This window comes from Dermacentor silvarum, chromosome 1, assembly GCF_013339745.2.
Source record: "Dermacentor silvarum isolate Dsil-2018 chromosome 1, BIME_Dsil_1.4, whole genome shotgun sequence".
In the NCBI taxonomy this organism is placed as follows: Eukaryota; Metazoa; Arthropoda; class Arachnida; order Ixodida; family Ixodidae; genus Dermacentor; species Dermacentor silvarum.
Window position 1 is genome coordinate 96,791,514 of NC_051154.1, and position 15,512 is coordinate 96,807,025.

General features: G+C 43.8%; 1 protein-coding gene across 2 annotated transcripts in view; it reads left to right on the forward strand.

Moving 5' to 3' along the window:
- LOC119433108 (selenocysteine-specific elongation factor) overlaps positions 1-15,512 on the forward strand; it is a 37,954-nt gene that overhangs the window by 21,426 nt on the left and 1,016 nt on the right. For both annotated transcript variants that reach the window (XM_037700262.2, XM_037700255.2), the window contains exon 7: positions 149-422. In XM_037700262.2, the coding sequence (XP_037556190.1) occupies positions 149-422 (274 nt within the window). The remainder of the gene's footprint in view (positions 1-148; positions 423-15,512) is intronic.

A 15,512-nucleotide genomic window follows, 5' to 3' on the forward strand; every position in this document is an offset into this window, starting at 1 on the left:
CAGACCAATAGGGTGCACACTGGAAAGGTTGCAGCTGAGCAGTCATGTTAACACTCCTTTGTTCTTATGGAAGTCTGTAAATTTCATAGCATGTTGTAATGCCAACTCTCAGCTTAACAGAGGTTGGGGCCCTATGGGGCCATTGCAGGGTGTCTTTCTTGAGTTGTCCCCAGGGCACAGCCATAGAAGAAATTGGTCTGCGCTGGGACCCTGAGCTGCTCAGTGGCCAGGCTGCTGAAGGCCAGGAGCAGTGGGCCCTGTTGGAGCTGGACCAACCAGCTCTTCTGGCACCAGACATGCTGCTGATAGGCTCCCGTTTGGACATGGACCCTCAGGGAAAGGCGTGCCGGTTAGCTTTTCATGGCCGCATCCAGCGCTGCTACACAGACCGGTCAGCACTCATGGGCCTGCCTGTCTTTAAGGTAGAAGCAAGCAATATTCAAAGTGTGGCATTGATACCACCATGCCATGGATGTCGCTGCAATCATGACACTACTCGTGCCTTCTGCACGTACTAGTAGCATGGTTACAATGTGCCAGTGCAAGGCACACCGTAACCACCGGTGCTTGCATGCAGGTACTAGGTCGTATGCTGTGGCATGCTGCAAAATGTGATATCACAAAGATATTGTAATGGCAATTCTGTCAGTTTTGGCGCAGGCAGTGCAATAGAGGTCTCTGTTCCCATCTTGTGATGCACACAAATGAGCTTGTGGGCATAATTAACATGAAAGTGGAAAACTCCATTGGCACGAGCTTTGTTACAAAGCAAAATGAGCACTTCAAGGCAAGTTCCCAAAAGGCTCCTGCCAAACTCGGTTAGACACACTATTGGGTTAGTTGGTGCATAGCTAAGTAAAAAATAATGCCAAACAGACAGGTACAAAAATCACAGGACAGGTTCTGATTCCAAAATAACATTTATTTCCAGAATTTAACTGGGAATGAACATTTTAAACGGCATAACAAACCCACCAGCATGCACAGGAATATGAGCTAACAATGCAAACTGTGATCGTGCTGTGCGAAACATGCTGAAAACATTCTCTTCACTCTGATAGAATGAAATAGAAAGCTCGCTGGCCCATTTTATGTCCTTTTTCTTTGTGTGGCAAACTTCCATGAGTTTACAGTAGAGTTCACAGCTTTTGGCAAGTAGGTGCCTCAGAAGCCTTGCTCCAAAAGCTGAAATGATCACACAGGAGGGTCAACACAATGCAGTACCTGTAAAAGCCAGAGGTTGTGCTTTACATTCAAGCCCTTTCTACTACTATTCGAATGTCAGTCACGTCGGTATCAAACCACCTGCCATGCCCTCTCCCTCTTTCAAGCACATCATCCACATTCTTCTTCTTTCTGGGGTTTTACGTGCCAAAACCAGTCCTGATTATGAGGCACGCCGTAGTGGAGGGCTCCGGAATAATTTTGACCACCTGGGGTTCTTTAACGTGGTGGTGTTGTCATAATTTTTGCTTAAGAGAAAAATGGTCCTAATAATGCACCAGACGAGCTTATGTGATGAATTAATTTGCTAACAGTGTGCAATGATGTGCAGTGCATCATATCCACTTGAAGGCATGGGAAGCAAAAATGCAGACTCAGTGCTGAGAGATTCTTGTTGAAGGTGATGGTGAGAAAGAACTGGCAGCCAAATTTAGCTTCCAACTACTCTGTAGTCTGTAGCTTGCACTTTCTTCTAAGTGACTTTCAGGAGGACATAAAGCAGCACATGTGGAAAAAAAGGTGCTGTGCCTAGCTTCTTTAACCAATACGTTTCCTACCTGCCAAAAACTCAGTGACAGCAGTATCAAGAAAAGAGAATGTGCTTCAAGATTTACACTGCCAAAACTGGCTGATGCATCAATGAGCAAATTAGGCACCATGAAATAAGTTCATTGGGTTAATTGCAAAAAAGATTGTTGTTTGATTGATTGAGTTTAACATACTAAAGCAACACTGGGGCTATGAAAGGTGCTGTAGTGGAGTACTCCGAATTAATTTTGATCACCTGGCATTCTTTAATGTGCACATAAATCTAAGTACATGAGTGTTTTTGCATTTCACTCCCATTGAAATGTGGCCACCATGGCTGGGAAACAAACCCACATCCTTGTTCTCAGCAGTAGAACACCATAGCCACTGAGGCACCGTAACAGGTGTGAGAACAAAGCGGCTAGAACTGCATTTTCCCATTCAGTGTCATCATGTCAAGTTTCTTGTAAAGAGCCGTAAAATACTCACTATATGAGCTCATGGAAGCTTACTGTGTAAAGAAATGGAATATAGAATGCTTCAGCCAGTCCTCACTTTTGCTGTGTAACGGCAAAGATAACTTTTTAGATACTTTAAAAAACAATTATGGGCTTTCATGCCCCAAAGCATCTTGCTGTGATAAATGCCACAATGATGGGGGACAACCGGCGTACCTTAACATGCACCCTAAAGCTTGGTGCATGAGCATTTTTGCATTTCACTCTCCTCGGACTGCTGTTGCCAAAGCAGCAAATCGAAACCTCGTGTTCAGCAGCAAAATGTTATAGCCACTGAGTCACTGCTGTGGGTGATATGCTTTTGACACTTAATGCACTTATTAGAGCATGGGTTGCTTGCTTGTATATTACTGTATATTGCATGCTTACCGACTGCAAAAATACCGTAAGTTTTCTTCGTGCACTTCTGAAAAAACTTGGTTCGCAGTGAGCGCCTGTCCAGTCATTCTTGTCTCTTTTTACTTAGGGTATTTTTCGTCAAAGATTATCATTCCAAGCAGCAGGTGGCGAAAAGTGAATGAAAGTTCAGCACACACATCCACTCTTATTGCCTACGCCTCATGTATTCCCTTTCTAAAACGAGCACCTTGTCTATAAGGTGTGATGCATTGCACAACTTTCACTTGTGGGATGCCATGCTCATTTGATAGTACTATACAGGGTGTTTCAGCGAACACTTTCAAAATTTATTTAAGGTTGCCTGTGGCAGATAGCCCAATTCTAGTTCATGAGCTGGTCTACTCGAAGAGGCGGACATTACTTGCACAATAAATTGAAATGCATATTCGAATGATTAACAAAAATTCACTAATTAAGTTTTTAACTAATTACCTGACGGCCCATATTGCAATTTACAAATTGTAGCCGTGGAGTTCGCAAGGCGGATCCACTTGAAATTAATTCTCAGGTTGGCACCAGTTTCGAGATATTAATTCCTGAACTTTGCGGAAAAATGCATTGACGTTCCAGTTATGTTTGTGCTTCAATGCAGAAAGCGACGTTTTGTTAAGAAACTAACTGCAACGCCAATGCATTTCTCTGCAAAGTTCGGGAATTAATATCTCGAAACTGCCGTCATCCCGAGAATTCGTTCCAAGTGGATCCGCCTTGCGAACTCCACGGCTACAATTTGTAAATTGCAATATGGGCCATCAGGTAATTAGTTAAAATTTTAATTTGTGAATTTTCTTTAATTATTCAATTGTGCATTTCAATTTCTTGTGCAAGTAATGTCCGCCTCTTCGAGTAGCCCAGCTCATAAACTAGAATTGCGCTATCTGCCACAGGCATCCTTTAAGAATTTTTAAAAGTGTTCGCTGAAACACCCTGTATGTGATGCTTCTGTACCTTCCCAGCTAAAACAGGTAAAATGGTGTGTTCATTACCAGGGCCGGTATTTTGTAGCGATGCCTTTCCGGCACTAATGCCTTTTCGGGCTTTTCGCACTTTGTCAGTGGTCAGAGCGACGGCCCGCTCCCTTTATCAACGGGATCAGCCGGCCGTGAGCGGTGGATGATAGGACTAGTATAGAATAAGTCGTAAGGCATTGCTACGAAGTCGAGGCCCAGCTTTCTCTTTAAGAGATAGCTATGCATACATTGAAAAAAAAAGCAACTTATGTGTTTTAACCTGTAAAATATGCTGAGTTTATCTGAAATAATCACAGACTAAGTTAAAAATGAGAGGCTGTGTGGTGTGTGCAGCACCAGCACAATGGATTCGTTTAGTTTACCTTCATTGCTGACAGTTTTTTAAAAAATGCTGTGCTGATCACAACAAAGTTTTTCTATAGCAGTCTAGTATAGTGCTTCATATAATTGCAAAAAAAAAAACAGCAATTTGTGAAAAGTAGGTTTTTGTGAGACTACAGTTTTAGCTGTTAACTATGAGCTCATCAACTATGATTGCCTATTTACATGTCTGAATAAATTGAGCTGCTGTATAGCCCTTGTAATGAACATTTGTCTGCTGTAAGAAATTTGCGACAAAAAGTGACTTTGAAAAACAAAGGTAGCAAAGCAACTTAGTTTATCCACTCTGGGCCCTGTAAGTACAGTTTCTAGATTTTAACCTAGTTTTGAAATCCTGCTTGAATATAATTACACAAACATCAACAAACTGTGTTTATTACATTCAACCTAAAATTTCAGGGTCCTTCAGGCTCCTTCATTAGAGGTGACTCCGGGAAGCTTCAGCAGCTTTTTTTCACGACTTGTCACCCTAGTAGTCACAATCCAAACACATGGCACTATCTTAATTTTGATTTAAATCACCCAGCTTGCCAAAAGGCATCAGTTGCCTTATCTTTAATCAAAAGGTCACAAAAAAATTGCTCTACCAACAAAGCATAGAGGGCTGAGCACAGCAAGATAATGTTGGCACTTGCGGAGAACTCCTGAAATGTTTTATCCACCAGGTAATGTTCCATCTAACGAACAAGTAGAGAAAGATCCCCATTGTCATCCAAGGGGTAAGGTGATGACATGTCTGCATTGTCAGCGAGACACTTTCATGCATGCTGCGGAAGGATGGCATTGAAGTTGCGCATAAGCCTCTCACTACCCTTGGACACTTCCTTCCAAAATATTGGCATCCCCTTAAGAAACACAACGTATCATGTGCAAAACCTCCTGTGATAGCTGCCTTATTACATATTATAGCAGAAATAAAGAACTTCCCAGAACGACTGAGGCAGCACAAAAATGGCCTCCGCTTGGACAGCTAACACAATGCAATGACTGAACAGTGCAACAGGTTGACATTGATGGTGCCATCGTCCTTGAGAGCAAGACAAACCTATGTAAGTGGCTGTTCCTAAAGTTGTGGCTGAAGTCGTGGCACCATCAGGGCAATAAACTGATCGTTGGGAGCATTGCCACCTGCTTACAAGCAGGGGCTTGTAAGCAGGTCAACCCTAGATATTCAACTCGCCAAGAAATAAAGAAATTTAATTTAAATATAAGTTGACCCATAGCTTTTTAGAAAAATGAAAAACGTCAAACAGGACACACTTTTATTATTTACCATGAGCTCGGCTACTAAACCTTACTAATTTTATAGTCGATATCACAAGCGGCATCTTCATTGGAACTTCCGGAGAAGTTGTCCTCATTGAATGCTTCAGAGGCATCCTCGGTTCCGTTGGGTGCGTTGAATATTGAACATTATTTAATGCCCTTCTGGATAATCTACAGACTGGCATTAAGGTGGGTGCGATGGAGGTACTCCATTAGCTTGGTATTTTGCCAGCTTTGTTCACGAATATAGGTCGATAGCTCATTTTGGGTCCTATTTCTGTAAAAAAGAAAGGCCGACCTACAGGAAAAACCCGGTAACTCGAAGTTGTACAAACTGGGAAAAATTTTGAGATAAACGGAGTTTCGAGATAACCGTATTCACGAAAATATAAGCATAACCACCACGTAAAGCCAAAATTACGCTTTTCCACTATGGCGCCGCTAACCGCCCACTTCCTCACAAAAGCTCAATGTACCAGGAGCGCTACTTTTAGTAGATAATTTTTGCGATATTATGTGCAACCCAGCAATTAAATTACGCTTTTCCACTATGGCGCCGCTAACCGCCCACTTCCTCACAAAAGCTCAATGTACCAGGAGCGCTACTTTTAGTAGATAATTTTTGCGATATATATATACGACCGACACGTCGGTCGTATATAGGCCACGGCGAACCTCGCACAAATAAGTGCAAACGCATATGCATGTTGACACCGTGTTCGAAACCGAGTCACGCTAAAAATCTCGCGAACATGCTCGGTTCCCTGGAGTTTTCGACCGAGGATAACCTCCACAGAGTATCATTCTGACCACTGACAAAGTGCAAAATGAACTGCACCGGATAAGTCATTGCTACAAAATCACGGCCCTTAAATAAAATGGTAGGGGGTGGCTACATACCGGACATTTGGCACAGGTTCAACGCAGTGTCAATAATTGGGACAAAGGCATTGGGACAAAATTGCAGACCAGGGCCGGTATTTTGTAGCAATACGTTATTCTTTATTCTATGCTAGTCTCATCATCCACCGCTCACGGCCAGCTGATCCCGTTGATAACGTCAGCGAACCGTCCCTCTGACCGCTGACCAAGCGTGACAAGCACGAAAAGGCATTAGCATCGGACAAGGCATCGCTACAAAATACCGGCCCTGGTTTCACTTTTTGGCGATACCACAGCTGCACAAAAAAGTACAAAAAAATGTTTCGGTACTGTCTATTTTTCAGCATTTTCGCAGTCTAGTTTTCGAGATATCCAGAGTTCGGCGCAATGGTGTTTTGAGATAAGGGGTGAAAAACCCATGGAGTTGACACCGTGCCAGGGAAAAAATTCTACTTATCCAATAATTCGAGATATCAGAGTTTGAGTTAATGAGGGTTTACTGTATATTTAAATAAATGTGGCAGTTGGTTGGTGTTAGCATAATTAGCCTAACTTCAAGTGTTCCCCAGCGAGAATGATTTCAGTGGAATGTTTACCAGAAGTCTGCTTATTGCGAATGCTCAGGTATTAAAAATTAATTCTGTCTGGCAGTCAGGTTCATTATAAGTATGATTGACTGTATAAGCTCTCTTATGTCTGAAATAGTGCTCTACCTTTTTGCAGGCCATTATTTATGTAACACTCACGTGGATGATTTCGCATTGAGGTTAGCTTTTCTGTAGTGCTTTTTGTGGGAACGTTGAAGATTACAGCGTGTCATACGTTTTATTTTCCATAAATAGTGCCCGTGACTTATAATTCTGGCATTTTGCATTAAAAACGTGTCATAGTTTCCCTTTATGATTACCACCATATTTATGTTTAGTTCTGGGCACAAGTTGGGCCCTTTCATAGTTCAAAGTCGTTCTGTGCAACTGGGCTTTGATTAACCTATAATCTGTAGCTCTAATTTGTTAACAGGGGTAATGCAGAATTAATTAATTCTGGCCCCCCATTATAGTGAAATCAGCGGAAGATTGTTTGATTGAAAGCTTGATTGTTGCATCCTTTTACTAAGTAAGGGGCTTTTGCGAAAAAGGTTGGCTAGCGCGGTACATAGTGGCCTTAAATGGTTAGCGGGAGTGTGAAAAACTCCCCCCCCCCGTTTTTTTCTTTCTTTCTATTTAGTGCAGGGTAGATTTGCACCTGTCTTTACAATAGCTTTTTCGACTACTGTCATAGATCATCCCGTCTACACCATGCTACGGGCACGGCACCGCACCGCACCGCTCGCGTAAAAGCTTGTGCAAAGGGCGAGCAAGGTACACCCGTGAGCAAAAGTATACGGACCACAGGGTTGCCGAAAAAACTGAATTTCTTCGTAATTAACAAGCACAAACTTGAATTGACGAGTATAGCGAAAAGTTCGCATTGCCAAGTTTGGACTGCAGTCCTCAATTTCAAGTTGCGTTCACAGGCTGATGAAAAAAAAATGTCACAGTTTCGCCCTAAGGGCGAAGCAATGAATGCGATAGCAACACAGCAATGTCATACGAAGTAAGGTGGGCGGCTTTGTTAGCAATATGAATTGTAGTAAACATGAGCTGATTAAGTAAGCAGGTGTGCTGCGGCGTAAGTAGACCGACATAAAGAGAGACTCGATGACCACGAGAAGGCGCGTCTAAAACGGTGGTGTTGATGAGAAGCGCTGCCCGTGGGCAGCGCCTGCGAAGGGACACACCTGTAGCGCTGCACTGCCGATCCGGGCAGCATTGCATGTGTAGCGTGCGTTGGAAAATGTGGCCCGACTATTACTAGCTGTGGTGTGAGCGCGCACAAACAAACATGAATAGATCACACTGAATGACTGCAGACAACGACTGTCAAAACGCTGGCAGCAAGCGCATATACGCCGCAGCGGGCGAAGGTACGTGCGGTCTATCGCTTCAACGGAAACTGAGCGAATGCACGGCGCATAAAGGTCAGAGCCGTGTGGAGATAAGAGACGGTGCGGGGCGAGCGACGAACGCGGTTGTTGGCAGAGTAAAAGTGCGCCCCCCCCCCCCCCCCCCCCCCCCGCTCCCTCCGGCGCTCGCTTCCCGCTTCGTTGCTTGCGCGTGGAAGATTGAGTGCGTTCGCTCTCCGTGACAGCGTGCGTCCCCGCACGCTTCCGCTCGGGCATACGGCGCGCGGCGAAGATTTTATCTATACGGAACCTCACGGCGACGACGACGGCGACGACGACGGCAGAAATCCGGTGGAAGTGTCCATATAATTGCTATCGCAATAAAATCGGCTTTATCGCGCATCCCCTCGTCCGTATACTTTTGCTCACGGGTGTACGTTATCGGCATTGTAACTGCGCTACATCGAGCGTGCTCTGTGCTCGATAATCCAGCGAAGCACGCGGTGGGAGGGGGGGCACGATAGTTTAGCGGTGACGATATTGGAGGCGAGCTCCAACGTTACTGCCTAACAGCCCGACGTAGCGCTGCGCTTCACTTGCCAAATACAGCACTAGCTCCACCACTGGAAAAGCTGGCGCCACCATCGGCATGACGTGGTATTAGGGATCACGTGGACACAGCGGCCGTGTCGTCTGCTTCGGAAGCGCCGAAGCGATTTGAAAACGAAAGTTTAGTCCAACCTGCGCTACGGTTGATTAACTGGGGATGTTTTCCCACTTCGGGTGTCTGCTTGACAACATTTGAAAGCACTATAATAGGTAGTGGCTGCCTTTGAAGGCGTCCGACATAGTAGGTGCCGGACGCGTACGCAACGGAGCCCGGTGTCAGCCTTCACACGTACCCGCAGGCCAAGAAGCTGCGTGTAGCTGGGATTGCGAAACTTAGAACCGGCAAGCAGCCATCGGCTACAATTTGGGTGTGTAGCAAGCACTTCCGCGAGGAAGATTTCTGCTACGGCGTTGGGGCTGCGATGTTCTGTGAGTAGCTGCAGAAGCTCGCCCGCGCGCGCTGCCCGGTTAATGTCATGAAGATTTGGTCTATGAACTTGTTGATGCTAGATACTGGCAAGTTCAGCAGAATGGAAAGGAAACGGTAAGAAGCACATTAAGAGAAAGCATGGCAAATGGTCATGTTTGTGTTAGCACCAAACAATGAAGGTACTAGATTAACAAAAAGAAGCAGCGGGAAATCGCTCGCTGAGAAGACCGATAAACATACAGTGCGACACAACTTGAGAAAAAACGATATTGAAACGTCCAATAATTTAGAATAACAGAAAAAAAAAAAAAGACTGAATCATTATGGCACATCACGAGTCGTCGTATAGCGTCGAAGTCCCTAGTAGTAACAAAATTATTTTTGAACAGCTCTGATAGTGTCAACGCAACAGTAGTTGCTTGTGTACTGTCAAATGTTCATATGCTGCGGCCTAAGCTCACGGCACGGTGCGAAATCGCGCTCGCAGCGAAAGCGAAACATTGTGCGCGGACATGCATGCAGACGCACAGTCGGTCGCTGCGAACCCGTTCGATTGCTGCATTGAGACTTCATTCTGTTATGGTCATTCTCTTATGCTCCATTTGGTTATACAAACAGCACACTATAAGAACATAGTTCACATAGTCTGCTCTCAGCGATTGGCTACCTTTCACGCGAGGCCGGTTCGGGGGACTCCATCACGGCGACCTCGCGCAATGGGCGTTCACTGTGCGTATTCTGTAAAGAGATAGCGACTGTGAACTATTCTGCGCTTTCTGTTTGCCCAAGATTATTATTTTGACAGTAAAAAAACTTCCCTTGTTTGGAGAGCACTTACAGAAATGGCCAGGAGGGCCCCCGCGTGGTGTTTTTATTGAGCGCCGACAGCCAAACCTATGAGGAGCGCGCCGTGTTATCCCTCATACTACGCAAGCGAGGCGCTTCCGACAGATGGCGACTCCGTAACTCCTCGCCGTCATAACGATCGAACGGGCGCATCTCGCGCTCAAGGCCGCGCTTGGAGAGGGTACGTGGAAAAAAAAAAGAAAAAAAAAAAAAGAAATACTAAGGCAGCTTGGCTGGTTTCTTATGGCGCCTATCTTCCGCGCCGCGTTTCCCAGCCCTCGAGCCAAGAGACATGCCGGTATCGCCTCATTGCATCAAGGAACGAGCGCGAGACACTAACTCGTGGCACCGCGGAGCGATGGAGGTACCGATAAAAGGCAAAGAATAAAAGAAAAAAAAAATCATCAGTCACTTCTGAAATCTCCCAGAAGCAGAAAAAGAAGCACGATGTAATGCCACAGAAGGCACAGAACTATAGCGCGTACTTGTTTCACTTTTTCGTTGACCCACCATAAACCTCTCAAAGGTGTTGTAAGCACATTTAACATTAGCAGGACCACCTCCCAGAACGATCCCTTTAGCAGAACAACCGGGAGCTACTCCATTGTGCAGTATGTGTGCGACGCGGCCTTTGTGCCTGTGTCGTATTCAGCGAGACCCCACGCCCTGTTGATACTTGCACGTACAGTCTTTGTCAAAAGTTTAAGGGCCACTGTCCGAGTGACTATGTAAAGATGCCGTATGTTCGATTCTATTCACTTTTTATAGGGAATAGAATCTGCCACGATCAGCAGATTGCGCCGATAATGTAGTCGGAGCACCATTCAGAGCACTGGCAAAGTGCGAAATGGAAAAGAATTAGAATCGCATTTATCCCATCTAAGGGCAGTGTCCAAGCCATTCATGGGGCAGTTCATAGCACATGCACCAGGCCGCACTCTGAAGCTCAGGAGAGTGAGAAGCATTCATTGTCAAGCTACGTGGGGTAGAAGGCAACAAAAGTTCTACACTGGCCCATATGCCCATTGAAAAGAAATATTATTTAATGGGACATGTAGTGGACCATACTGTGTTAAGCCAAATCCTTGTTCAATTTGTTGCGATTGGACAACATTTTCACACCATCGGTATTTGTGAGTTCAATTTGTGGTAATTCAGTCCACTATTGTCCATTAGCACATACTTGAGGCCAAGGAGTCACTACTTAGATTCATGTTGGTCAGTTGGTTATTTAGGGCTTCCAAAAGCACCAATTGGAGTATCTAAATACCAACCGGTCTCTATGGATCCGAAATGCTAGTTTGTTATTTATTTATTTATTTATTTATTTATTTATTTATTTATTTATTTAGTGCACCTTCCGGACCAAAGGGCAGAGGGGATGGTTACATTCAGTGCCGAAAGGAAGAAAAGATAATGCTTACTGATGCATGAACACACTATGACAATTCTCTTCGATGACATACCCACCATTCACCACTTCACTACAAGATATATAAGTTGGTGCTATATATGTAAGCAAAATTTTGTTGACCAATTGGTTGCCAGTGGTTTAAGAGAAATTGGTAAAATTTCAAGGCAGACTTCACATGAAGGTAGATGCTTCCCTCCATTGATCACACCTAACTTCAAATATATTTTATTCGATGACACATTAAACTCATCCAGTGACTTCCATTTCAAGCTTCAATGATGTCCAATATGGGAACCAATTGGGTCCCATTGAAAAACACGGTTAGACTAAATGGTATTCTTTGGCTGGTAAATGGCTTTGTTATACTACATGTTGGTTAAGGAATTCTTGAAATGCTCTTGGTGAACTATGGTGGCAGCATATGCAGGAGGTGGCTCCAATTTATGTGTGTTCGCACTAGGAATGGCTGAAAGAAGGCATTAGTTCCGCTTGATGGAATTCCAACCTTGTGATGATGATGTAGTGAAGGTGACACATAGCGAAGGAAAATTATTTCATCAGCAGAGAATGATGCGTATGAAATATGTGATGAAAAAGGTACAGATGGGCGACTTAAATTTTCAATGAACAGAATGCATTGGCACCTGAAAGGGATATCCATTCTTTCTCTTATTTATCGCAAGTTTTATCTGCTCTCTACATTGCATGGCTTGCCCAGATCCACTACTTTTTAATTTTAGTTAGAATGCTGTCTATTGTTCTTGCTATCTAATCATGTTACCATCTATTTTTCTTTGAAGCTTCCTTTCAACCTTCTTAGTTAGCCTCCAAGTTTCAGGCCCCTTCAACTACTGGGAAATACATTGATTACATGTTTCTTTTCAAAGAATATTGGCAACCTGCTGTCCATGACTGGCTCGAGCGTCGTCTCCTTCCACAGCTGGCTCCGTTGTCACTCATCATTCCAGTGTAGAATTTCACTTCCCTTCTGTCGTCGTAATGGGGAGGCCGCATGTACAGGGGTATGAGCCATTGCTTAAGGGGGTATGAGCCATTCATTGTCTTACGTGAAGTCAAGAACTTTATTCTTGACTTCACGTCAAGAACTTTATTCTTGACTTCACGTCAAGAATGGAGATATTTAATTTTGAAGAATCGCAAGCAGCAGTACGACAACGGCGGACTGCGGACATACCGTCAGTGACGTCGTTTTCTCCGTCGCAGTCGAACGTGTGTGTAACCTCATTAAGAAACACAAAGACGTAAGCAATAATTCAGAAAGACTTTAATGTACCGTCGGGATTAACCCATGATAAACACCGGGGCTGCACATTGCAGCTTCGCTGGTTAACTATCTGTGCCTAGTGCTTGGGTGGTGATTTTCTTCACCTGACTTCTTTCATTCTCAAGTTGTACTGTGACTTTTTTGACATTCCATAATATTAGTCCTCCTGCATTGTCATTAGGGTACAGAAAATATTTTAGCTTTTTATAATTTTCCACCATACTGTTTAAATGTCTGGATAAGGTTCACAATCATTTATTGTGAGTCCCCTACCAAGTTACCGAACAGGACACTCTCATCTACAAATAGTAGATTGTTGGACTATGTCCAGCCAATTTTTATAGGTGATTGTAACCAGCCTAACCTTTTGAGCAGTTCTTGTAAACGTTGGCTTTATTGTGGGCTTGTATTGACCACATTCTTGTACACTTATGCTCCATGCTTAGTCACGAGCCATTGGTTTGCAATTCTTACAAGCGCAGTTCTGCTACCATCCCCTTTTATCACAAACGTCACCGTTATTGTATTTTCATGTGCACCTTTCTTCTCGTGGACACACATTGTTGAAAGACCCTTTGTGCTTTATCCTTAGTTACAGCTGGAGCTTTCATTTTCTTAGTACAAGGCACCTTTTGGAGTCACAGAAGTTGCTTTGCACATGCGACTTCCATCACACCTGCAGCTCAGCAGCTGAGCATAATTAACACGTTCCAACAGGACAATATTACTGGAACCATTCACAGTCCGTGTGTGTGAGAGATCACAGTGGGCAAAGTCTTTGAAAGTCCCTTCCGTCTGCTTTTCTCTGCATCATAACATCTACCTCTGCAGAAGATGTTTATACCACCCTGATACGGGATTCCTACAGGACTTGTAGCACAACACTACGCCCGGCTAAGTGCAGATTTCTGCAATGATTGAGAAGCAACCATTTCTTCAGAGTAGGCTCTGGGGAAAACTGAGCCCTACATTCACAATATGTGTGCATTGCATTTTGGCTGCAGTTGGCCACTGACAGGTGCTGAGACAGATCAAGGCCTGCAAAGGAATGAACTGCTGCCGATTTCATGCTTCAGTGCTCACCTTCTCTGGATGTAAAAAAGACAATCTTCGACCATGTGCCTAGGAACCCTTTGTCTATAGTAATGGACTTTTTGCATAGCTCCTGCACTGAGTGTGTCCTGCTTTTTAATAGCTGCCAGCCAATCATAAGTAACAAATAAAGCAGGTTTTTAGACATCCCAGAGCTCTGCCCCATTCCATCCTTATTTGTGAAATTATGAGATTCAATGTTGATTCAGTTTTCTAGTGTAAAGTACTTCTTTCTACTACAGGGTGGTACTAAGTTGTGTTTGTTTTCCATTCGAGACAAGCACTCTTAGAAAATTTCCGACAGCCTATAAAATAATTTCTTGCACTCTGTACAGCGATAAGCTATTGCTCTGTGAATAGCCGTTAGACCTTTTTACGGGGTTGAATTTCCAGAGAAAGCGAAGCTTCTGACATTTTAAAAAGCATTTGAAATGTGCCAATATTAGGATCTTTTGAACAACAAATCAAATATGGAGGCATTCAATTCACTGTTCAAAATTAAGAGCTAGCTATAATTTTGTTTGGTACTTCATGAATATCTTTCAAATATGTGAATTCATGTAAGCTGAGAGTTAGGCTTTCCAGCGACACTACAGAGCATCCATGGTCCATGTTGAGCAGCAAACAGAATAAGGTAAACAGCCATCATTGCAAAACAGCAGCTTCACATCATCAAAGAACAACCAAGACTAGTATTGCCTTATACAAGAAGCTTCAGGCCAACTGCAACTGCCAGTTGTGCTGCACATAGGCTGTCCTTTCCAGTAGCAGCAGTCATTCGGTCTACTATAGCAGGATAGCACCTTGAAATAACTCAGATATAAGAGATGAACAACTGCACTTGAATTGAATTCTGGGGTTTTGCGTGCCAAAACTACGATTGGATTATGAGGCACACCGTTGTGGAGGACTCTGGATTAATTTTGAACACTAGGGGATCTTTAACGTGCCCCCAATGCACGGGACACACGCATTTTTGCATTTTGCCCCTTTCAAAATGCAGCGTGATTTGATCCCACGACCTCGTGCTTGGCAGCACAACACCATAGCCACTAAGCCACCGTGGTGGGTGAACTGCACTTCACTTGGTTACTGTGACAAAACACAGAAAATGAGTTGAGTATATAATGCTGAGCAGCTTGTTTACTGTGTGAAAACTGAAATACATGGAGCTCTTTAAATAATTTTTGCCGGATGCAGTCAGGCATGTTGCTTTTGCACAAATAGGAATGTGAAAGATATTTATAACCTTGTCTGGTTTCAGTTACTTGTAAGAAAGAATAGGAACATGCAGTTGTGTTCTTTGTGCTAAAGATTCATACGAACTGATAAAGTGCACATTCATATTCAGAATTAAGTACTTACCAATTTTGGTAATAGTACTGTAATCGAAAGCTGAAAATTCCTTGAAGCTTTCCTGCTGTATTACTCTACTTAACTTCCATGCCTTTGGGCCATGCTCAGTAACAATGCAACAATGTCTTGTGATGCACTTTAATGTGCGTTCACTTTGAAGAATGAATGCAAACGCTCTAGCCGCAGTCTTCGACTGTCGCATACGCGTGGCGGCTCGGTGCACATGTTTTGCATGTGTGCGGGCCTTGAAAACTGTTGCTTTGGTTATAGTGCGGTACCGCTTATAGTGTGGATATTTGCGACTCCGGCGACTAGCGTTATAAGCGGTCTACACTGTATAGGTCATACTATTTGAAAGCCTACTAC